Source organism: Aplidium turbinatum, chromosome 15, assembly GCF_918807975.1.
Source record: "Aplidium turbinatum chromosome 15, kaAplTurb1.1, whole genome shotgun sequence".
NCBI lineage: Eukaryota > Metazoa > Chordata > Ascidiacea > Aplousobranchia > Polyclinidae > Aplidium > Aplidium turbinatum.
Genome location: NC_137486.1, coordinates 13,691,582 through 13,717,152, shown reverse-complemented (window position 1 = coordinate 13,717,152; position 25,571 = coordinate 13,691,582). Strand labels below are relative to the sequence as shown.

The following is a 25,571-nucleotide window of genomic DNA, read 5'->3' as shown; positions in this document are numbered from 1 at the left end:
ACTGAGGGTACGAACTAAGTTGCATCCGTTATACGCAACCCAATGTATTTTTTGCCTTCTCCTTTCGAAGCTGGTATACAAGTCTCCTCCCTGGTCAAAAATACCACAGAATGGCCCGATTCGGTGAGTCCGATTCTAGAGCTCGACCGATATATCGGTCAGCCGATATGTATCGGCCGATACCAGGTGTAGCTGATATATTGTATCGGCTATTTTTCGCCGATAAACATCGGCCAGCAAAAGCACACTCAAAACCAGCCATACATGCCTTTAGAAGAAACACAAGTTGCTCAAACGTGCTTGCATAGCACGAACAATTGTAGCGAGAATATAATTTCCCGCCCATTCTAGTGCGCGCATCTAGAAAATAAAAGTAATTTGCGTTCTTCTGGTGACTATTTACTAGGTTACCTCCTGATGTTAAAGATGATAACTAGCTTTTGTATTTCCGACGTTTCGTCAGTCAGCACGACTGACTTTATCAAGGTGGCTAAAACAGGTTAACACAACCTGTTCAGCAACGATGGCACAACACAAAAACGTACTGATAAAATGAATAAAGTAAGCAGCAAGAATCAGAATTAAAACACGCAACAAGATACCTAGAGGTTAAACTGAATGCAGTGAATGCCTAAAACCAGTAGGCTGCTTTCCAACAGCGTAAATTTATCTATCTATTGGGCCACCGTCAAGAAACATTGAAAAGTCATCAGACAAGACAGAAACCAAGGGAATTGGCAATAACAATGATAGAGAAGACGCACTGAGAATGGAAAAGGTGAAGTTAAAGTTTCGATTAGGATTATAAAATAATTTCTTTGAGGTGATGAAACTACATTCTGCTTTGTTTAAAATTGTGCATCTATAAACTATATGCATGAAATTACTAATAGTTTCGATTAGGATTATAAAATAATTTCTTTGAGGTGATGAAACTACATTCTGCTTTGTTTAAAATTGTGCATCTATAAACTATTGCTAATTTTTATTGTCTTGTCTGATGACTTTTCAATGTTTCTTGACGGTGGCCCAATAGATAGATAAATTTACGCTGTTGGAAAGCAGCCTACTGGTTTTAGGCATTCACTGCATTCAGTTTAACCTCTAGGTATCTTGTTGCGTGTTTTAATTCTGATTCTTGCTGCTTACTTTATTCATTTTATCAGTACGTTTTTGTGTTGTGCCATCGTTGCTGAACAGGTTGTGTTAACCTGTTTTAGCCACCTTGATAAAGTCAGTCGTGCTGACTGACGAAACGTCGGAAATACAAAAGCTAGTTATCATCTTTAACATCAGGAGGTAACCTAGTAAATAGTCACCAGAAGAACGCAAATTACTTTTATTATAAAATGCCTGGTGAACAGTCTCTCTCTGTTTTTACCATCTAGAAAATGTTAATAATGTATTCCTTAGCTTCCATTCAAGCAGGAAAACGTTCGAGTTTTACGTTGCTTCAACGATTGATGACATTGAATCAACGTAACAAAGGTGAATTCTTCGCTAAGAATTGTTGGGAGCACGCGCAACTAGGGATGGGCAATTCAGAATACCGAATCCAGAAGGATTCGGATCCTAAACTATCCGAATCCAAAACGGCAATAAAACCGGGTAATAAGATTCGGTTTTAAAGATATACATAAGTCTTGTGCAAGCTGTCAGCTGGAGACAGTGAACTGAAAAAAAGTGTGGTTTACTCACTTTTTTCTTTGCACTGACACCATCCGCAGTTCCGCACTTTCAAAAACATTGTGCACGCGTCGTGCGCGCACGGCGCATGCAACTCTACGTCACTCGCTCGCATGAGCAACCAAAGAAACTAAGCGCGCAATTTTCTTCACGCTTTGTACACAATATGCACAATCGTGCAATGCTTTTTTTCAATCCACGTGCGTATGCGACTCTGCGATAGTTTGACTGGTGGGCGTAACAACATTGAGCAGATGCCCCCTGCTAAAGGAGTTGGCTCTGAAACACCTCAGCATCTTCTGAGCGATTCTTTTCGACTGCGGCTTGACGGAAACTAAGCTGCGCTCCCGTTCAGCGTTGCCAGATGGGGAAATAGAATATCAAATTAAAAAATTCTGGTGAAATTTAGAGGTCTTTATTGCCAAGCTTTTTGACCTTGGAACCAGATAACTTTTTGGTGAAATCTGGTGAAATTTTTCCTACTCAATTTTTTTCAAGAAAGTTTTTTCAATTTTTTTAAACTTTTTAGCAAATAATCCCTGCTCGTATAGAAAACGTTTTGCAAGAGGTCTGCATATGGATAATGGCAGTGTCTTAAGTCTTAAAAACTATTATTTGTATTTAAGCGAAATTGCTTTATTTAGGGTCAGGGCCGTAGCCAGACCGCAGAGCAAGGGGGGGGCAATTTTTTTTAGGGGGAGCCGACAATTTTTTTTGGGCAAAATCATTATAATTGCTGTTGCTCGATGATGTTGCTATAGCTATTGCTCGAGAATGTTGGGATTTTGCCAGGGGGGGGGGGCGGAATTTTTTCAGGGGCAGGGGGCGATGCCCCCCCTGGCCCCCGGCTGGCTACGAGCCTGTTTAGGGTGTTTTAAATATCTGGTGAAATTTTCGTTACTTTTTGTTGCCAAGCGGCTTCCATCATCTGGCAACACTGCTCCCATTTGGCTGGAAGTCATTTAGAATGCCTTGTAATGTGTTGCATTGCAACAAACATTTACTTTGATTGTGTAGCTTTTGTGTCTGAAATTTTTTACTTTTTGTGTTGCTGGAGCCTGGAAGTTAATAGGATTCGGTATTCTGGATTCGATTCTAGGTTCGGTTTAGTATTCCGGAATAATTCTGGAATAGTGAATTATTCTGAATTGCCCATCCCTACGCGCAACTTAGTTCAAGTCTTACGTCACAATGTCTGGCTTTGATCTCCGAGTAATATTGATAAGGCAAGGTTGATTACAAAATTAGGTTATACGCGTAGGGTATTATAGCAAGATGAAGCAAAATTTGTTAAGTTTTGGTATTACAGTAAGAAAGAAAAGGCCCAGGGAAAATAAACTTTGCACAGCAGAAAATAGTAGCGGTAGTGTAGAAGTTTTCCGACTCGTGTCCAGAGCATTGTGACGCAAAAATCCACACAACCTCGTTCGGTGGAAGTTAATCAGTTATGCGGCGTATTGCAGCTATAGGCTACACGGCGCTTTGACTCTCCAAGCGCACCTCGTTGGTCTGATGAAAGCCTTTGCTGAAATTTTAAAAAGCCTTCCAAACCGTAGCCATAGCTCTTAAATGGCGAAGAATTCAGACCGGACACGTTTGTCCGCCGTCAGCAAAAACGCATTTCGAGGCCTGGGTTGTTTCTTTTTTGTTTGGTGTTTTTTTGTGATTAGTGTTAAGAATGATTTTTCCATTACAGCAACTAATGCATAAACTTTCTTGGACTGGTTTGTTGCTTAATAACTTTGTTGGTAACAAATTTTTCGTAGCTGATATATATCGGCCGATATATATCGCTATCGGCCTAAAAATTTCATAAATATCGGTATCGGCCTAAAAAAGTGATATCGGTCGAGCTCTATCCGATTCGGTGAGTCCGATCCCTACTCGGTAATTTTTTCAATTTTTTTTTAAATTATCGGGTACCGTAGCCTAATTATCATTGCCGTTTTAGGGTTAGGGGTTAGGGTTAGAAGTTAGGACCTCACCGAATCGGACTCACCGAATAGTAGCAGACCCAAAATACCACAAGGTCATACATTGGAATCTGTCACAATCAATATTCATAGTCCCGCCTGCAATTTTATTCTGGAATGACTGAACTGTTTTATTGCATAATTCTGTTGTGATGTTTCGACCATTACTGACCAATTAGCTATGCAATCTGTTATTGTAAAATCTGCTTCTAGAAAGTTTCTGTGTATGTGACATTCTGGAAACTTCTTGTTGTTCAAGTGATTTGTTTACAATTATTTTTAGAGTTGTTTATTATAAGGATTAGAATTTGTAATGAAAAGTATACCGAAAACAATTATAAAGTTTCAGTGGATATTGAATAGATTGTGAAAGTGGAAGCTATTGCCAATAAGGTAGCTGTTGCAAGTAGTGGTGTATATTTATTTTGAAATCGACAAAGACATTTACTGTTCAAAATTTGATTTCTTCATGTGTTGGAAGTGGTGAAGCATTTGTCAGATCAAGCATTTCATCTATCATCTCACAAATAGAACTATTCAACCATTTATTGGACGCTTTAATGTTTGATATCCCAATAAACTATTTCATTAATCTTTCCTAAGTCTCTTTACGTAAAAGAACCAGAAAGAATTATGACAGAATCAAACAAAAATATATGGTGACCGTGAAACTACTTTATCTTTGCTTCTCCTTATATGTCTTGGTTGATTTCAATCATTGACGTATATCACGTAATTAGCATTTATGACCAAGGGAAATTTGTACTCCAGCTTTTTTCACTCTAGCTTTTTGCAAAAGATTTTTTTTGACTTCCTCGAAACAGTAATATCACAAGACCTTGTTGTTATTGTAACAGGAGTTTCTTATGTGAATTTTAATGAATTTTTAGTATATCGATATTTTATAATAATACAGTTTTTTGTTATGATTTAGCCTGAACAATCGTTTTCCTTGAAGATAATGAATAGGTTTGTAACATTTTGTCTAGACTGTGCTTTTGCACTAATGCAATAAATGCTTCTTGCTGGAAGCATTATCTAAAACCTCTATGCCAATGGCTGGTGAAATTGCAAGGTATACTTCTCCATCAATAGCCTTTGAAGTGAAGCCAGCTCGAAGTATACAATATCATGAAAAGCTGATGTCATCAAAAAACACCTCAAAAGTTATGGAGGATTATTTGTTGAATGAAATTGATGAGAATGTGTTACTGGGCTTATTGCAATCAGAAGATAACAAATCTAAGGCTTTGCAATATCTTGATCAACATCTTCAAGAAAACAATGGCATTTTGATATTTCGTAACAAGCAAGATTTGTTTAAAGGCTTTGCATTAGCACTGGGTGATCCCAACCAAAAATTAAACACACATTGCACAAAAATTGTCTCCAAAATCATCCCTCAATTGGGTGGCGACTTGGACAAACAGATGGTCAAGATTTTACCACTAATTATTGCAAATGTGGGAAATCCATCGGTTACTTTGCAGAAAGAATCTATTCAAGCTCTGCATGTGTACATGAAACAGTCATTGGATGTTTTTCAAATTCTCGATGCTATTGCCCATCATGGAATTCTGCACAGCAATGCAAGAATACGGCAACAGATAATACGTTCATTTCCAACATTACTTTTTGCGGAATTCAAGCATGAAGACTTTTTTGATGTTGTTCACAGTTTGGCTGTTAATTTAACAGAAACTTTAGTAGATCAAGACATAACACTTTCAATTCTTGAAAAAGTTAGTGATTTTATTGGAAAAGACACTTTCAACACTTATCTTAACAAACTGTCTGCACCCCTCAGACACACCTTCAACAGACTGCAAGCAAGTAGAGATGTCAATAAGTTAATTGATGCAAAGGCACCAAATCGCATAGAAATCCATTCCAAGCACGCTGAAATTGAAAAAGATTCTATGAAGTACACATCTGCTTTATTAGACAGAGATGTAAGTGATAAGCGTGTTAACAATTTCTCAAAAAGTAGTCATTTCAATACAGCTCCACGGAGGCGTCAGCATGGTAATATGTACACCAGCTTATCAGTTCTTCCAAATTATGATACTAACAGTCTTGTAGACAACTCAAATTTTGGAAATGAGTCCTCGAGGTATAAGGAACTCTCATTTATACCAAAATATGTTATAGAGCAATTGTCAAATTCAGACCATTCAGTTCGTTTGCAAGCTGTGGAAACTCTGAAAGAGATATTGAGTAATTTAGGTGATCCTTTTGTTATTAAGGAGAATATGGTTCCACTTCTCAGCTTGCTGCAGCCAATGTTTGATGACAAGAATTTTCGAGTTGCTTGTGTTGCACTGAAAGCTTTTAGTGTAATGATATCCTATATTGGCCCCAATTTGGACAGTTGCTTGAAACTATTTGTTTATGCTGTTTCTCGAAAGCTTGGAAACGTTAAAGATTCTGTTCGCTCAGAATGTTACAAAGTCTTGTTGCAAGTGATGGAAATGGTTGGTTGTCAGAAGGTTTTAAATTTGTTTTGGGATAAACTTTCACATAAACAACATAAGGTACGTGAGGATTTTACTTGCATCATCATTGCCACTTTATTGAACTCCCTGAAGACCCAAAACAAGCAAAATGATTTAGACTATGATGATATCTGCAGCCATGTCGCTCCACTTTTGACAGACAGCCAACAAGTTGTACGAAAGGCTGCACTGGATTGCATTGCTGTATTGGGCCATATATTAGGCACTACCAGCAAACAGTTGCTGAGTGCTGTTGACAGTGTTGAACTAAAGCATGATAATGCATCTGGTGTGATGCCAGCAGTGCATGCACGCCTGCTCAGAAGACAATTACCCAGACTGACAGAAAATATGTTAGTCGAATATGCAGTGTTTCCAACTGCAACTGCATCACTCACATCACCCCAAGGGGCTGACATACACTGGATACTAGCTGCAGAAAAGCCAAAGAAAACATCTGGAACTCCAAAGAGTTTTTATGGCTCTCAGGAACGAGAACATAGACAGGATTATAAAAGACTAGATGAAGTTTTGCCTGATTCCAGTTCACAACCTCAAACAAGAAGACATATGAGTGCGGGAAAGCATCGTCAATTTCCTTGGGCTATGCCAGATGATCCCGCCAACTCCAAGCATCCTAGCAGTGCGCCTGTAAGTGGAGTGAAGGTAGGTTAAAATTATTATTGACGTAATGCTTGCATTTTTGATTTTTCCATTTGGGTTGATTGAAAACATGTCTTTCTAGTTTTACACTTGCTTGGGTAATGGGTATTGGTGCTTTTTTAAGGATAAATGTATTGTTGAATTCTGAAAACTTTTTTAAATTGTCGAAGTTATAAATTGTCATGGCAAACTTGAAACTTCTAAAGAGTGTTAGTTGCAAGTATTTCAAGCAATGAACCATGTTATATATTATATTATTTCTATATTGAAAGTTTGTTTGGTTTTCCAAAAAAAACCTTCATTTCATAAAATTGTATACCCTTCAGTTAACTGAAGGTGTGTATATACAGAGTCTGCCACTATTCGGTGAGTCCGATTCGATGAGTTCCTAATCTCTAACTCCTAACCCTAAAACGGCATTGATAATTAGGCTACGGTACCCGATAATTAAAAAAAAAATGAAAAAATCACCTAATAGAGACCGGACTCGCCGAATCGGACTCACCGAAACGGGCCATTCCGGTATATACTATATATACTCGCTCAATTGAAAAGTATCCCCGTAAAAACCTGGATCATTATTCATTAAAAGTAAACATCGATCCCCTTTTAGGCTGTTGTAAAAAAGCAACCTCCCTTTCGTCCAAGAAATACTTGGGGACCAGAATCTGAGATCACACAATTTCCATCAGCTCCAGCTGGATTTACATCAAAAACAAAGTCGGGATATGAACCTTCACTTGATGCTGGTAAACTTAGCTTAAAAACATGCAGTTTAATAGTACGGTAAAGTGTTTATATAGTGCTATTTCTTCACATTTACATCTGTACAATAATTTTAGTTTCCACAGAGTAACAGCAGTGAAGTGTTATTCAATATGAGTGCTATGTAGTCACATTGCTTATGTTAAGAGTTAGTTGATTTGAAATAATGATAGATCAAGATCATCCCTTTAGTGGTTTTTGCACCACTTTCTCTGTTGAATTCATGCACAGAAAAGTGGTAGCACTAGCCATAAAAATATCGGTTTTATTTTCTCACATCTACATTAGAAATTTATTCATTCCCAGACAACAAAATCTATCATCTTTACATTATAATATACAACGTCTGCAGATGTTGAATCAATGTAAAAATGATAGATTTTGCTGTCTGGGTTGCCGCATAGAAGCATAACATTTTTAATGCAATATTTACTTCATAATGAGATGACTGTTGTTTGCAGGTCCATCATACCAAGAACTATATAGACGAAAGAAAAATATAAAGGAAGCCAACTTGAATAAACCCTCAGTTTCTTCAGCACACAGCTCAAGTCAGTATTAATAAAAAATGTCTGCACTGCATTATGGCGTAAATACACGTTGCATGTCTTTTTATTTATTTTTATTAACTTTTATTCTTACCATATTTACACAATGCAGAGATGTGTTGCTATGCTACCATTGTGGAACGTAGCAAAACTACTGTATTGTATTTTCTTCCATTAGTTGTTAATGTCTATTTTTGCTCTGTATCATACTGTATTTACCGATAATTTGTGTAACTGTAAACAAATCACCGTAAATCAAAGAGGCCGAGATTGAAAAGGGTGTTTTTAAATTTTATGTGCCAGTTAACTTGCAGATTATTAAGTTGTGAAATGTGAACTCTAACAATTGATGTCGTGCTAGATTGTAGAACTTGATAATCCATTTTGTATTTATTCCATTTGTAAGCGTTTCATATATGTGCCATTATCAGCTTTTTCATTTAGGTTTATAGTTCAAGCAAGCCAGAAAAATTTAAAGCGTAACCTATTGAACGTTGCTTTTGCGTAAAACGCATAGCTTAAAGTGTTAAATATTGACCGACACTAGAAAAAAATTATGCATTCATTGTCTAGGGACCTGTAACATTTCTTGCATGATGTGAGACGACTGAGAAGAAGAGATGGGTTTATCTCTTAGTTTTTCCTGTATCATTATTATTGTGCGAGCATAAAAATTATCAGCCTCTTTCACCATTGAAGTTGCATGTGACAAAAACTTCATTGCATGATGCGCACATTTTTTCTCTATAGAAACCGATTCTGGTTATAAGCCTTCTTTTGGCTCCAATGACTTCTCTGCATCTTCCTCCTCAACTGTATCAAGCAGCATGCTCTCGAGCTCCTTAGCATTGTCAAATTCATGTCCAAGTGCGTTTTTCGAAAACAGCACCACACCTCGTCCCAATTTAAGAAGAATACAAAAGAAAATGCAACAATCGGACGAAATAGCGTCATCTTCCGCTTATGGTAGGTGGTGTAAAGTTTTATCGGTCACATCTGCTTTTAGCAGGAGTTTTGTGGTGATTACAATAATTGCTGCATTTGCGTTTTGTCCAAGCTGGATGGCCATTTAACCATTTATGTCATTTGGCGTTGTAGGTTCAGAAGAGTCGACTTCGCCCTTCAGTTCAATGAAACCTGCGCTTGCCCGATCAGCCTCAAAACGACGGGATAATGCTGTTTCAATCAGCAGAGACCTTTTGAAAACAGACGACCTTTCTGAAAAGGTAAATGTGCAAAGTTATGATAGTTTTACCTGGTCATGTGTTACGACGAATGGTGTTGCAGTCAGTGAGTCGTTCTTTAATGCGGCTCTGATGTTTTGTTTGGCTATGATAATTTCGGTTGCCCTTTCATCGCCATTTTCTTCCACTAAAAACTTCACCACCATAGCATTTTATTTAGTATGAGCATTATTGTATTTGTATCTTATTGCTTGTATAATAACGTTATAAAACGTGACCTTATGGTAACATCCACCATGATACTCTCAGATACCAGTCAAGTTGAAGACAAACGCATCCGCTTCGCCGAGGTTTGATCGGTTGGTTTCAAACAATTCAGTGGATCAAATGCGGCCCATGCTAAAGGCTCACCAAAACTCCTCCACTTCTTCATACAACGAAAAATTCCCAGGACCCACGAGTAACAGTGATGTTGACCTTGCTTCCGAAGATAGCGGACTTCCTAGCGGTTACACTCCTTCTCCTTTGCGAAGAAAGTTTAAAGAATCGATGAAAAACGAACAAAACTACAAAAGCTCATCAACCTTTGACAAGGACAGAGCCATCGGGAGCGATCTTCCAAGCAAGCAAACCGTTGAAGCCACTGTGTCGAAGCCTACCGCAAGACCGATCGTCCCTTCCAATTATTCCCCGGCACGACGTAGAAATTATGAAGATGTGTCCGAGGTAATTCAGTTTGTGCATCGGTTTTTAATGTAGTGGCAAGCATAATATGCAGGGCCGCTTCATCTACCGTTTAACATTCGGAAGTTTTTAATTTCAGCATTTTGCGTGAAAGTAATGCTAGTTCCACTAAAACTGGAACAGATTTTAGTGGCTATTTTTCTGTTACTGGTACATAATTATCGTATCTGTAAATTTTATACAGTTTTAGCTTGATATGATTTTTGATACAGTTTTATCACACACCTCATCACAGTGTAACCAAAAAAAAGCTTGCGCATTGCTGTTATGTGCAATAGCATGTTCTTGATGCATGGCTTTGTTCAGTTTCAGTCCAATGCAGTAAGCTCGATCAGACGAAGCGCGCAGAACAAAAGAGAGCGAATGCAAAGCCAACCAACCAGTGAGGATAGCTTCAATGGAAGTTTTAATGAATTTTCCGGACATCCACTTGCAAAGGCCTCATCAAGGTATTGTCTAATGCCACCGCCCTCTTCTGCTATGATCGCACGCATACTACCCAGGCAGCAAATCAGTTCTTTTTTACATTGATTCAATGTCTGACGTTGAGTCAATGTAAAAAAGTACTGATTTTCTGCCTGGGTAGAGGGTTGTTGCGACGTGTTTCCAATCAAAACTTCATGATTCTGGTTGGTATTCCTGAGTGGCCATACTAAAAGGGCAGTATCTTTTGTGCTTTTTGATAGTAATCATCCCAGAGAGCAAAGTTACTTCTTTACATCGTTTCAACGTCTATCGACGTTAGTAAAAAGGTTACTTTTACAGGCTGGGATGTTTAATGTGCTACTGAGCGTACCTTTTAATAGACACGACAGTGAGCAAAATGAAAATGATGTTTTAAGGAAGATCAGTGTCATATGCCGTGTCACAAGTTTTTTGTTTTGTGATTTTGGTTCAAAACGTATTGCAACTTTTTGTGAGGTTGTCCTTGCAAAATCATGCCAATGACATGCTCTGTCTGCTTTGCTTTGATAAACTTTTTAGGTGGTAATGGAATGTCAACTTCCTTGTCAGAGAAAGTTTCCATTTTAACCGCGTTTCAATGTCAGACGACGTTGAAACGACGTAAAAATATAAAACTTTTGCTACCCTGAGATATACCACCCTGGTAGTGGAATACATAAAGCTCGTTTCTTTATGTTATGTAATTCAACCTGCTTGCCGGTAAGTAATTCTATACAAACCCAAGTTGCTCAAGTGGTTTTGATGCTTTGTTCATTTGCAACAAACGAAACACAAGCGTTACCAATTTTTGTCTTGAAATTGTTTTCATATATTCTCGACAAGTTAGTGTTATATCTTTTAACGACCAACTAGCTGACTATCGTAAATTTATTTCAATATGAAAGTGCCATATTTTATCGTGCTCACAGTGGTTTTCAAAATAACTGAGCTGCTTCCCAGCCCAGACAGCAAATCGGTCGTTTTTACATTGATTCAACGTTTGCAGACGTTGAATCGAATAAAGCATGACTAATTTAGCAAGCTGGCTTTCTCCATCTTGTGCTGGCCTTTTTCATACTCGCTTCATACGGAAAGGATTTTTAACAATGGCTTCCAGAAACACTATCTTTCATTATCCATAAATAAAGGCCTTTGTTGTCTCCACTCAACAAAGTCGACGGTACACTTTGCTCTACGTACATTTTTACTCCTACAGAAGACACCTGCAAGGTTTATTGTAATACACTAATTGTTACAGTTGATATGTCGAGCGTTTATGTCTTGAGCGATCAAGTACTTCAAATGTTTCATTTTGCGCTTTGAGAAACCGATTGGTTTTGTCATAAAGCAACACCACACCACCTGATACAGCACTTGACGTTGCCTATTGCCATTCTCCATTCGTTTTTTGTTGTTTTTCAGCTCTTTGCTCGACAGTGAAAACACCTCTAATCCAGCAACTGAGACTGTCTCGCAACAGCCTGTAAGCAATGAAACAACCCCCACTTCAGCTGTTTCAACAGAAACTCCGTCGTTGAAGTTTAGTCCAAACACTGGTAGAACCTTTGTCTCGAAGGTGATCTTTTTTATTAAATCATTAAACTTTAATGTAGCTTTTGTTTTTGTATTGTTATTAATTTTAGTATACTGTATTTCTTTGTTTTTTTTACCTTGAATGTGCTTTGGTATATAAAATATATATATATTTTTTAACTTGAATATAGTAATAACTATATTTGATTTAATTCGCTCTGCTTTGCTTTTTTGCTTAGCATTGAGCACTTTTTGTAGTATTAATAGTTTTTATTATTTTTATTTTTTAACTTGAATGTGTCAAACTTCTATATTTTGTCTATAGTAATGAAAAATATTATATGAACAGTAAACTAAGTAACTAACATCAATGTCCTATCGTCACCAGCTATCAACAAATTCGTAATGTTGCCTGCCAGCACCACTCGCCAACTTTCAGATTTTGCACAAAAAATCAGTGCTGTAATCAAATCTTTTATAGCTCTACACATTATGTACTTTAGGCCGAAACGGATGTTTCTGTTGTGGGCATCCGCTATCCCAACCAGGTGTATTCTGGTATGCTGCCAAGCAGCAATACTGAAACCAGGACATCGCCATCATCCCCTGCATCAACTGCGTCTACTTCCAACTTTAACAACGTTGCTACAACTGGCAGCAACAAGTATCTGTCAAACCAATCCGGACATGACCGACTGCGGTCTCACAGAGGTATGAACAAAGGGTATATTGGTGGCGTTGGACTAGACCAGTACCCAGGCAGCAAGAGTTTGCTGTCTGGGTATTGAAGGTTGTTCGGCGGGGTGTCTGCAGTCTGCAATTCTATTCTTCTTACGTTGGTTCAACGTCTTCAGACGTTGAAGCATTGCAAAAAAGAATTGATGGGTTTGCTGGGTCAGCTCTCGTTGTTGAAGCGAAATTGGGGATACCTGCGCTAGGCTTATCTGGTACCACGGTTATTGCAATTATTGCATGTTACTTGCCTTCGAATTTCTTTTTCTCGAAAATACTTTAAGATGTTGTGCTTCTCAACATTTTTGAATTTGCAGTTTTGCTATTCCAACTAAACCTTACGAAGACACCAAAAGCATACCATGTTCACTTTATTTTTTTACGTGTATTTATTTTTTTCGTTTGGTGACCATGTTAGGTTCTTTTGTCATGGTCAGTTGAAATAGAGGACCGAATCAAATGCAAAAACTTTAAGCGTTCTCCCACGCACGTCCGCTAACGAGTGGCGGCGATTCGCACGAGCACTCATATAGAGATTTCTCTACAACTGAAAGCAGCCATACCGCTTGCAGAATGTAAACAATCTCAAGAGTTACAGCAGTATTCCTTCTAAACGTTTAACTGCTCTTACCAGTGCTCACTGCTCAGTAACCTGCCTATTCCTTGAGCATGATTGTCTTTTAAGCCATCTATAGCAGTTTATTTCTTGTTATAGAAATATAATCTTCAAATATTGATTTAAAAATTCTGTTTTCGCCGTTTGAAAGCCGGTATCCTTTTCGTGTTTTGTGTGTGATTGCTTTCGTTTGTCGTTTTCACTGAGGAATCGTATTATTTTCAGGCTCTGCACTGGGAATGGCCAGTTCAACAGCATCACCTGATTCTGCAAGCGCATCTTTCAATATACAAGGAAAAGGTTTGTTGATACAGAGTAGCATTAGTAACATTGTAGTTTCTATGATATTTTTGAGTAATTAATACTTGAGGCATGAAAAATATTTCAAGGATTTAATGTGCTTTGTGTTACGGTGGCCAAAGTTTATTGGTTTTTTAAAGGTTAATGGTATAACGAGTTTAAGAGATACCAGTTCTGAAATGGTGTCCGGACTCCGGAGGATTATTATTACACACTATGCGCCATTATTTAGAATAGATAGACATGTAAATAATACACGATTATTCTTTTCGAGTTCCATTGTAGTCTCACCCATGATTTTGGCAGATCGCTCTATTTTTAGCCTGGACGGCCCCCAGAGAGTAAATCAACCGTTTTTTACCGTAATTTAACTTCTGCAGACGTAGAATTGATGTAAAAAACAGTTAATTTTCTATCTGGGGCCTAGTTGACAAAGCGTGTCCTTGTTACATTGTTTCAACGTCGGCAGACGTTAGACTTTGGTAGCTTGGAGATGGCGCATTCGTTTTCTTCAAGGATTTAATTTAATGATGAATGGAATGTCACTATTTGTGGCACCTTCACTGGTCTTTGAAATATATTAAAGACCTTTCCATGATCTTTTGTTAGTGCTTATGTTGAGAGGTTATTTGCGCCGCGTTAATATTTACTTTGTACAGACTCGGTAGATATGAACTATCGAATCAAGAAGATTTCGTTTCGACGTGAAATGTCGTGATTTCGTTTCTTTGTGAAGTTTTTTTATTTCAAAATAAAACAGTTTCGTTTCGTTGCGCACGAACAGGGAATTCCCCACATAGAAAATGCCGTAAATTTTAACGTTGCCTAGTAACATGTTTTATATTCGAGCTTGGGTATGAAGAACATAAAAGTTTTGTCTCATTTCGATTTTCTTTTCGTAATGAAGTTTTTTACTCCTAAATGAAATCCTTGCCAAGACTTCTAATGCAAAGGATGCTTTGACGTATTGGTTTAATTGTAGTATTAAAATTATTTTCATCAACGGTTTTTCCCTTTTTGTAAAGTCTTACAAGCCCTCACAGCGGACGTTCGAAACTTGCTTTTTGTGTGTCGCTTTGAAGATACAGTAGATGGAAAACTGCGGAAAACTCCAGTCTGTATTTGCCCACATAAATTATTCAATTCACGTCAGACGCGTTTTCTCTTCAAGATCATTTGATTACTTAAGGTGAAAATGTTGACCTAAGCGGAGAACTTTTATTAAAAATCCTGTCGCCACTTTACGGGCTGATCAAGAACTTGTTGGCATGGATCAGACCCTCTTTATTTGCATTGATAACACGTTGTCTTACCACTCTTTTGTTTACATGAATCCAATCCCCCTGTTAGAACTGCTCGCGCTGTTTTGTGACGTGTAATTTTGATGGCTCAATACGTGGCGCTGGTCGTTTTGTTAACTTTCTTCTTTATAGCGGGTATGAAAAGTGAACCCACACTTTTCAGCCCACTTGTGATTGGACCTTTTTGTTAAGTTGTGACTTGTCCAGTGTCCGCGAAAAGTCAGAGGTCTGAATCTGGCCAGACCAAATTTATGTAAATATCCAGCCAGCAAATTTCAATTTTTTTTTACATTGACGTAACATTTGTTGACTATGAATTAATGTAGTACGTTTAAGTGTAACGTTTGTTTCTGGATTGTTAAATTTTGCACAATTTGTTGGTTTTGTCAAGTCGAAATCAATGATTCTTCTTGAAGACCTTTTCTGTTTTTTGACTGGTTTGGCATGTTTACAAATCAAAAACGATTCTCTAACGATGATGGTGACTTCAACATCACGGCAAATTCCGAAGCTCTACAAACATAGACACTGAGTTAGTTAGTTAGTAAACGGTTAACAAACAAAGTGGCCGAGCAGTTTCGTGGACTTGAGCCTCCATTGAACTGAAACCAACCTCATGCACACTGCTTGAGAAGTGTAGCTATGTTTTGTAAAGAACTTACCTCTTAATATCATATACGAATTACGAGTATATATATAGCCTATATATGGTTTTTACCTGAATTTGTGTATTTTATGAAAGCTCTAATCTCGGTGAACGATTGTACCGCGAACGTATTTCTGTTTCAACCGGTGACCGATTCTGCTTGTTGTTAGATTCTCCTGATTGTGCTGCTTTTTGTGTTAAACAAATTATACAAAATAGCAGTGAACACATTGCCCGTTAATGACATTCCACAACTGTGCAGTGTAGTGTTTGTAAACTATTTCACTAATTGTACTGTGCTTTCTACACGTTTCTTGAACTTTCGTGTTTGAAAAAAAGCTTGTAAACGGTGTTACCCAACTAACAAAAGATACGTTTGTACAATGTACATTGTTTCAACGACTTCTAATGTGGAGATGACAGCGTTTATCAACTGGGAATCCACTGACAACAATGTAGCTATGCAGCTAAAAGTTGAAATTATATAAAATAAAACTACTGCTTTAAGGAGCAAAAATCTTGCAACATCTACAAAATGAACATTTGTATCTCTTAGATAGTTTGTTCCGTTGCGTGTTTTGTAAACGTTTCGTTGATCGAAATCCCGTGTAGTGGTCGATAAAGATCAATTGTGGTCACCATGGGTGTGTCCTCTGTGTCATGTTTGTATAACTTTTTACCAATCTTGTTTGTGGTGAACTCATAAAATTTTCTAACACAAGATGTTTGAGCATCTGAGTTAAGCAATGAAAAAAAAGTAACAGTTCATGAACTAATTCTTTTCAGGGGTTTTCATGACAACGTCCAGCACCTCGCTTGTGTCGGGAAGCGATATCAATGATGTGTCTTCTTCATCTTCCAAAGAAGAGCTTTCTATCACAAAATCTTCCTCCAACGAAACCAGGGACTCGACAAAGCTTCTTGGTATGCCTGCTGGTTCATTTTCACAAATTATCTGTCTGTTTGCTAAGTTGCGAAAGACCTCTTTATTAAATTTAAAAATGCGTACGAGTGACAAAGGATCTGTGCTTCTTGAATGGTGCAACTTGCACAATCGGGACTGATGATATTTATTCACAAACTCAAAGAAGCACAGATCCTTTGTCACTCGTGCGCATTTTCAAATTTATTATTTTGATTATTGTTAAAGCTAACATGAGGCACTTCTTGATTTTATTGGCAAACTTTCGTGACGTCGTATGTTTTGTTGTGGATTGTTCTGTGAAGTAGTAAAAGCAGTTGAGTGTTTGTATTTGATCAACTTCCAAGTGGTTTTATTGCTATTGCGTTGTTGCTCTACTATAGATGGTGTGTGCGGCGTGGCTGTACGCCAACCAAGCCTCACACCAGAAGACTTGTCCCCGCAGACTCGAAGAGTTAGTGACTTAGGCTTGAAAGTTTCAATCTCTGCGTCGTTACGGGAGAGTAAGAAAAAGCAAAAAGAAGTCTTGACCAAGAAAGTCCATAGCACACCCAAAGGCAAATATTATGGTAAGCTATTTAATCTTCGATCTGTCAAAATAGAATCTCAGTTTGTTTATTTAAGACAATAATGCGCTCTATACGATAACCCTACTATTGATTTTTTAGACTCCACAAGTGTAAGCCTGTCTGACAACCTCGATACCGTGTATGATTCTCGATCTAAACTGTGAGTTGCGTAATTTTTATTTAACTCAATCGATATCTTAAAAACTTTTTGTTATCTAACATTTTTATGTTCTTTAAAAAGTCCCTTGAACTTGAAACTAGAAATTAACAGTTAAAGCTAAAAGAGTATTTCATTACCTTTGTCCTATTGCCAGTTCTTTAAACGCACCAAGGTGTGGTGGCATTTTGTGTTAGCAATTGCTGTTTAGTATTTATAAGTTGACCTGGTTCACATTGAATGCTTCTACTTCAACATAATGAAGACTTAAATGCTTTAATCACAATGGATTGCGCGTCTGAGGGTAACAATTCACTGTTGGCGCAGTACAATCATTCTTTTGATTTAGCAAGGATAATCGCTTAACTTTTAGGGAATGTGATACGCATAACGTTAGATTACTGCTTTGCAGCGTCATTTTTACGTTTTACACAGATCAAATTACTAGTTATTTGTGTTGCCTTTTCTGAAGCTTTAGAGGTGTTTGCTCTATTGTCTTGGAAGTTGGTGGCTGATTTTAGAATTACCATCTTACATTTCGAAATTAGAAGTTCTACCAAAATATCCATGTTGGCAATTTAGCAGTGCAGTCAATCCCTTTCAACCTAACCGCTTCATACAGGTCCTAAATATATGTGACCATGCGCTTAATCGGACCAGTTTGGTTTAGTAGCCTAGTTAGTTCTATTGTGGTCCCATCAAGCGGGATTGACTGTATCTTTTAATGGTCTTCTGGTGCATTTTTATACATCTATTTGTGTTTTTTTTTTTTGGGAAAAAAACTAAGAAAAAAGACAAAAGTCCTCTTTTGCATTGATAGAGTCCTCTTTTTTCATTGATTCAACGTCTGCAGACATTAAATTAACATAAAAAGGAAATTGGCTGGCTGGATACACGGTGCAGTAATAATTCCATTCCTCACACCCATCCATGCGTTATCAGGAACAAGACGACTCCTCTCCGTGTGAACGGCTCATCCAACCGACCAATGTACGATCGGGATTCCGGCATAGGAAGCTTAAGTTCGAAATCAGGTGATTATGTCGCTAATATAGGTTTGCAACGCTATCACAGCATATGCCCAATCTCGTGCTTGCTTTAAGAAGAATAACTTAACTGTTTGGTTTTAATTTCAGGCCAATAAAAACGTGTTTAAATATCATTGAACTGATTGTCTCGTCTCCCCCACCGCTTCGTTTTTACTTCACTCGTACTGGTGTATCTTCTTTGGAATGGTTGTTGAGCTGTTTTCCATATTTGAAAACAACCTTAAAGCCAAATGCACTTTTTATTTTTCGGTACTGACTAACCTTTGTGAGTAATTGTCCAAGTACGTTTTATGTGCAATTATCACAAGGGACATTATCTCAAAGGGGGGGCAGCTCTGCTTTTCTTGCCGCATTTCGAGTTCCAACAGCCAGTTTGACAATTTTTACGCCTCACTACAAGCTTGCTTTCAACAAAAAACCTTCACTTGCTTAACAAACAACTTCACTACTGTATTAAGAAAAATCGGATGTAGTTTCGCAGCCCCATGATCTGAAATCTTATGTTATCATGTACAGCTCCGAGCAGCTTGGCTTTTACTTTAGATACGATGCTACAGATTAGCTTAACTGAAGGTGATCTAGCTACTAACTGATCGAAATTGATTTCCAGGTGTTTATGATTGAACTGACGCGTGTGAAAATAAATTCGTTTGTATTATTTTATATTATAGCATATGCATATTGTTATTATATTAAACATATTTTATTACTGTTACCGCAATATGCGGCCAAACAATACCACAAGCGACTGTTGTTGCTTGCCCCATGGGGAAATTAATCTGTTATCGATTGGTTTAGGAGCCGGCACACCGACCACCGCGTTGCTCCCACTCGACAATCCGGAACGCAGCCTCGCCGATGCTGTGTCGTCGCTCGGAGTCGCCGACTCTTCGGATTGGGAAGTGGTCACCCAGGGAATGTACACCATCCGTCGCCTTGTTACTTACCACCCGAACACCTTGTCCACTCGGTTTCACGATGTCATAGTTCTGCTTACAAAGCATGTGAGAAAAAGCTTTTTCACTTTGTTTTTTTGTTGTTGTTCAATGCTACTAATGTTGCTCTCAGCGTGAGGCCGTACTTGTTACTGCGACAGCTTTTTATTGCTTTCCTGCTGTGTTTACGCAATTAAAATGGGGTATTATGTTGTATTCGTTAATGGAGTGATGTTTGTTCCGCTGTAAAAACACAAGTCGGCCAAGTTAAGTATTAACAATTTGCGCATGGGCCTACTGCCGAGCCATCCAGTAAAAAGTGCAGTTTTTATAGCGTTTCTTCGTCTGCAGACGCTGCAACAATCTAAAAATGGTAACTTTTGCTGGTTGGGGCACCGTTGTTCCAGACAAAAAAATCCGTCATTTTCACTTTGATTCAACGTCTGCAGGCGTTGAATCAATGTAAAAATGTCGGATTTGTTGTCTGAGGTGGCTGATCACAACCTCAAGTTTCCTTCCCTTGCAGGTATCCAGTCTACGATCCCAGGTATCAAAGGCGAGTGTGCAGGCGATCCATGATCTTTACACTTACTTGAAGAAGCCTCTGCTGGACAGTGATATTGATGTAGGTTTTTTTTAGTTTATGCTTTACGTATTGTTCAAAGGTGATACCTGACATTAAATGAGTCTCCTACAAGTCAGCAGTTGTGAACTGAGCAAGCCATAACTTGGAATGTCGCAAGTCAGCAAAATGAGCTTGACAAGCGATGACCAAGCACGTCCGAGGAGAGCATGGCTGTCTTGGCAGGAGCTGAAATGTAATTGCTGAGTTGAACCACTTGCTGAATTGTCGCATGCCGAGTTGTCCGACTACCACATTAAATCTTATCAAGGTCATTCCCAGACAGCAAAATTCGTCATTTTTACATTGATTTAACATCTGCAGACGTTGAATCAATGTAATAATGACGAATTTTGCTAGCTGGGTTGTTACAACGGGATGGTTTTGGCTTATGGTGGGTAGTGGCTTATCTGTGAGTCTTTATCCATTTTTTTTTTCAGACTACTGTCCGTGCATTGCTCTTCGAGCACGGGAAGCCAAATAGTTTCATTAGAAACGAAACGAACAAAGCAATGCAGGCCATCATCGCGTCAGCAACGTCGAGCAAAATACTCAACGCGCTACTTAGCGCTGGGCTTAGGTAAGGACAATCGCGATTAGCATGACTTGTATTTTTGCACGTAATCTTTACTATGTTGAACTGACTTCACCAGCCTTACTTGCCTTCATTTTCAATACTGCTCCATCCCTAGACACTACAGAAAAATCCGTCTTTTTTTACATTGATTCAACGTCTGTATTGCTGTCTGGGTCAATCTTCACTTGGAAAGACTTTACTGAAGACAGCACCGTTGATATGACGCTGTCCAACAGGAACAAGAATATTCAACACAGGTGTACAACTGTACATTTCAGATGTGCTTGTCTTCCCTACGGTCATATCCGACGGGAAAAGTTATCATAACTTTATGCAACATCTGTTTTCCAATGATTGGTAGTTCCATTTCTTCAAAAGGTTGAATTGAAAATTAATTTTAACGACTTTTTTTTTAAATATGTTGCAGGCACAAAAATAAGGACGTTCAAGGTACAACTGCAAAGTTTTGCGCCGAACTGGTCGATAAAATGGGTCCTGGGAAGGCGTTGAGCGGCGTAAAAGATACCACTGATAAACTTTTGGAAGCGGTAAGTCGAACCGAATAAAAGACGTTTTAAATCCAGCTCCAGGAAACTCACCGATTTATCTTAACGCAACTTTGATCATAGGGATGTTTTGTAAAACCAGCACGTTCAGCGAATATTTTTCATTGTTTTATTATTTGTAAATGTTTTCAACCTAGCAAGCAAGCAATTTGGTTTCATCAAATCCTTGTTACGGAAGCAGACTGTTTCAACTGCTGACAATCATGTTTTCACAAGGTCGCTGTTTTTGTCACTAACCGATCTCAAGAGGTGAGGTATTACGGGAGGTATATCATCAACGAGCTCATGGTCCATGAAGACTTCGGTCGTTGTCTCGATCGTCATCTGTCGGCAGAGAGCGCCCAAGAAGTTAAAGCTGCCGCCAGTTCAATTAAAGATCGGGTGAGCTTTGCATTTTCCTGTTTTAGCTTGCATAGAAGAAAAATCTTCTAGTATTTCAGTAACTTTATTAAATCTCACATATTTTTTTAATATCAGGGTCTTGGGTCGCTCAGCTCCGTGGGAAGCAGGAAGGCGCTCCGTAAAAGAAACGGTACTTCCGCATCATCGAGCACCGTCTCCACCTCTGCGGAGAAAATGACCCCATCCACCACCACCACCAGCAGCGCTTATTCCCGGAGGAAAGGAGCCGGGGGAAAGATATTCAACGAGCAGGTAGCTAAACCGCATGTTTGGAAGAATTTTCTGCTTTTCTGGAGAATCCATACAGATGAATTGTTTTGATTATAACACAATTTAGTGATGTCGTTTAGCTGTGATTTTTCGTCGATTAAACATTTTTTTATTCGTTTTTGGTCTAATCCATTTCGCAGGAGCAGGAGGAGCTGAAAAGTTTATGCGACGACTTGAGTGCCGGCAATCTCAACGAGAGGAAATCTGCTATCATGCTCCTCTTCAATAAACTTCATCAAGACCGACGCTTCGTGGAAGATAATATTGTCAAAGTTAGCAACATTTGTAGTTGTGACAATACACCATGTTAGAACACTAAGTTTGATTCTTTTGGTATAACTGATACACAAAACGGTCTGACGGTCTCATTATTTTGTAAGAGAAACGTTATAATCTTTTTTTGTTTTTGTTTCAGCAGTTATTTTTTACTCCACAGATAATGGGAGCCTACGTGTCACTCCTCTCCACCGCACAAACGAAAATCAACTTCATCGGGCTTGAATCACTTCCCGATCTCATCGTAGAGCTGCATCCTTGCCTCCGGGACATTGCCCATCAGCTTGTTCCAGCTCTGTTGAAACTAGTCTCGTCAAAACCCCACTGCGAGCTAGCCCTAAAAAACATCGACTTCATGGTCAATTATATCGGTTAGTTAGATAGGCTAGTTAATCAATATTTTTATTGTTGAAGCTAAATTTTGAGTGTTTAAAGGTTTTTTTGGTTTAAAGTGTTAATTTGGAGTTTTGCATAATAAAAGTCTATCTGAAATTTTTAAAAGAAGAATGCAAAAAAATGTTCTAATTTTTTTTTCGTTGCATTCTTTTTAAGTGTTGCTTGTACTATTTGGTAGGAGTCAAGTTCACAAACTTTCTTTCTTGATGGGTCGTATTCAGAAATGCATTTCTCCAAATTTGTTGTAATAAAAAACTTACCTGGCCGCAAAAATTGGTCCGTTTTGCCTTAATGGAAAAAAGGCCGGACTTTCGTTGCTTGGTAACGGTGCTTTTGTGGTCATGCATAGTTTCATATAAATTAACTGTTTGTCCTCGCAGAGCACACTTGGATCATCCAGCCGTTCGCGACCTCGGCCATGTACGGGACACCAAAGACCAAACAAATTGCGATCACGACCTTATCAAGTAAGTTAAGCCACAAGTTCGACCTCAAACAACAAACTGGTCGTCAGCATTCATACCTTCAAAATTTTTTTTTTCTCTTTTCAGAACTACTCGACCGTGTCGCGCGGAAGAAACTCCAAATTATCGACCAGCATGTACTTCCGGTTTTGTGGAACTTATTTTCATCAAACAGCGGGGTGCAACTCCGCAAAGAGACAATGCAGCTTACCGAGGCACTCTACAAAGTTTATGGACAAAAGCTGTTCGAGTATGCCGAGGCCAAAAACCACCTCGCTAAAGTCAAAGACATTCTTAATCCAGCCGCGCAATGAGCTCAAAGAGTTAAAATAACACAGGTTTCTGCAACAAGCTGAAACGTTGCATCGCCACGAAGACTTGAAAGACCACTTCTTAACTGCACATTGTTCTTGCTGACACTGTGATGCAAGCTTTATACAAGCGCGCCAAAAAAACGGTCGTCGCTTTTGGCAATGGCAATAATTCCACGTCATTTTGACGTCACTTTTTAATGGATTTGACCCGACTTGTTCTGTTTGTCTATTTTCACGCATCACTTTTTTGGTTTTACTCCGAATTTCTCTTGTTGCACTGTTGTTGTACATATTGCTGAAGCTGAATTGATGTCATAATCACAGCTTTCACATAGGACTTTATTTTTCTATCTTTCTGACGCGCAAATGAACTCTTTTTTACTTTTTGCATTGTGATTGTATCTTCTCCGGCGAAAATCGCTGGCGGTCAGATTCCACCATTTTTTGTATTACAGTATAAATTTATTTACCCAGTCAGCGGATTGGGTCTTTTTTATATCGATTTACGTCTACATGCGTTGAATTAGTTTAAATAAGAACTGATTTATTGGCTGGGTGAATGGTGAAAAAATGTGTGACCATCAAATGTGGTGTAAAGGTGCTTTTAATTGACATAAAAAAAACGTCAAAATAGTAGTAGTTTTACACTCGTAGGCGCTTGTGGTATGATTTTTCTTATTTTATTATTCAGCTACTGTTTTATTTAACTCTCGCAACAGAGCGAGATGAATTTTGTGAGTTGCTTCAAGCTGAGCTCGGTGTTCAGTCGTTTGTTTGCGTGAAAATTAGTCCCAAAGACGTGGAGTATCGAAAAAATAACCGCATTTCTTCGGTTTCTTTTCAAATCGTGTTGAACTTTTCGTTAGGTTTGGTTGTAGTTAGTTTACCAAAGAGAGCATATTAATGTGAAAGTAGTGTCTTCATAGAAGTTTAGTGTTTGCTTATCTATGCTGTGCGCTGAACCAACACTCTTGTGGGTTCTTGATAGAGTTGTTCACTGGTTTGGTTACCACAGTTCAAGTATTACTCACATCACAGTGTTACCGTTGCACTTTTTCAATAAGTGACTGGTGAGTAAGACTACTGTGTAGTCTTTTAAATGTGCAAATGATACATTCCTTCTAGAGCTATGAGTCATAATGGATTTATACAGGCGGCCCGGTTTACTTGTGTTGCAATCGCCCTCTAAAGACTTTTGATAAAATAATTTGTACTTTTTATTTTTAATATTCAATTATTCATACACGCTATTTTTTGCGTAAGTATCGACTTACCCATAACTTGTATTTTCTGTGAAGCCAATTCCAACGTGAGCGAGCTTCACTGAAAACAATCGTCTATAAATATTTTTAAGTTAAAAATATTATCATAAACAAAATTTTCAGTTTACACACGGTTTGTTTCGTATCGCACACTTTGTATGTGTTTTTCTTCATCAAATGGATTGAGCATGTGAACTTGCGAGCAGCTTTCCCAATGATTCACTTTACCAGAGTCTTACTTCCACGTCTGTGAGTACCGGTAGTCAGTTATCTATCTTATATACAGCAAGGCCACATACTGTTAATGACTGTGGAAGTTAATTTGTTATAACTTTGTTTTTGCTTTTTTAAATGTAAACAGCAATTTTTCGAATGAGTTGAGAAACTCGGAGAGAAGTTAAATTTAAAATCTATTTTGTTTTCTCGGACCATTCGTAATCGGATTATCATTATCAATATTTTCATTAACAGCAACGAGTATGATCAGAAACCACCACCTTAAATAACATGATGCGTTCTGCTGGTGCAAATTAAGCTAAACTATCACGAGATGTATAAAGTTTGCACCAGTAGAACTTATCATGTTATTTAACTCATTCAATTTTCAAACCTTCTTACGTTTGTTTCTACGAAAAAGCATTTTAATTTTCAAGTGAATTCGCTGGTGTCTAGAACCATTTCTATCTTTGCCTTGCACTGTGTTGTGGCGTACGGTCTACTATACATAATTACATAGGTCGCTATACTACATATCTATATATATACGTACAGTTTATGTTAATAATTTGTATAAATAAACTCATTAAACCAATGCCCTAACGTTTTGGATTATTTGTAAGTTGCAGTCGTATCATGTCCGGTCGAATGAATCTCTGGTTTTCTATCGCAAGGTTTTCAATTAAGCGTACCAGTCATTCCCCGGCTTTGCAACTGGCTCTCTGGATATACTTCAGACATTGTCGAATCGAGCGACTTTTGAAGAAAATATGCAGCTTAATCTCCGATCTCTAACCTGTTCTGACTTGACACACCACTTCAGCAACAGCCGACGATTGCGAGCTAGGAGATTGTCTAACTATGAGGACGTGTTAAACACATTGGACGAAAGGAAATAGTGAATTGAAACAAACTGTTATTTTGGAAAAGTCCATTTCCAGGCC

At 38.2% G+C, this 25,571-nt stretch overlaps 1 protein-coding gene across 2 annotated transcripts; it reads left to right on the top strand.

The window, feature by feature from the left end:
• The first annotated feature begins 4,662 nt into the window (after window positions 1–4,662).
• Window positions 4,663–25,222, top strand: LOC145784490 (TOG array regulator of axonemal microtubules protein 1-like). Of its 2 annotated transcripts, none has more exons than XM_082596318.1 (24): window positions 4,663–6,805; window positions 7,431–7,566; window positions 8,044–8,133; window positions 8,881–9,096; window positions 9,229–9,356; window positions 9,624–10,040; window positions 10,365–10,507; window positions 11,925–12,078; window positions 12,539–12,746; window positions 13,609–13,683; window positions 16,417–16,554; window positions 16,936–17,121; window positions 17,221–17,281; window positions 18,221–18,312; window positions 19,126–19,331; window positions 19,789–19,887; window positions 20,325–20,464; window positions 20,889–21,009; window positions 21,244–21,408; window positions 21,505–21,681; window positions 21,840–21,971; window positions 22,136–22,346; window positions 22,752–22,838; window positions 22,923–25,222. In XM_082596318.1, exons 1-24 carry the CDS (start codon window positions 4,709–4,711, stop codon window positions 23,147–23,149), a joined length of 5,706 nt encoding a protein of 1,901 aa, XP_082452444.1. In that variant the 5' UTR covers window positions 4,663–4,708; the 3' UTR covers window positions 23,150–25,222. The 2 variants fall into 2 exon arrangements, with proteins under 2 accessions (XP_082452444.1, XP_082452443.1); XM_082596317.1 differs by having other exon boundaries at window positions 4,663–6,820.
• The last annotated feature ends 349 nt before the right edge of the window (window positions 25,223–25,571 follow it).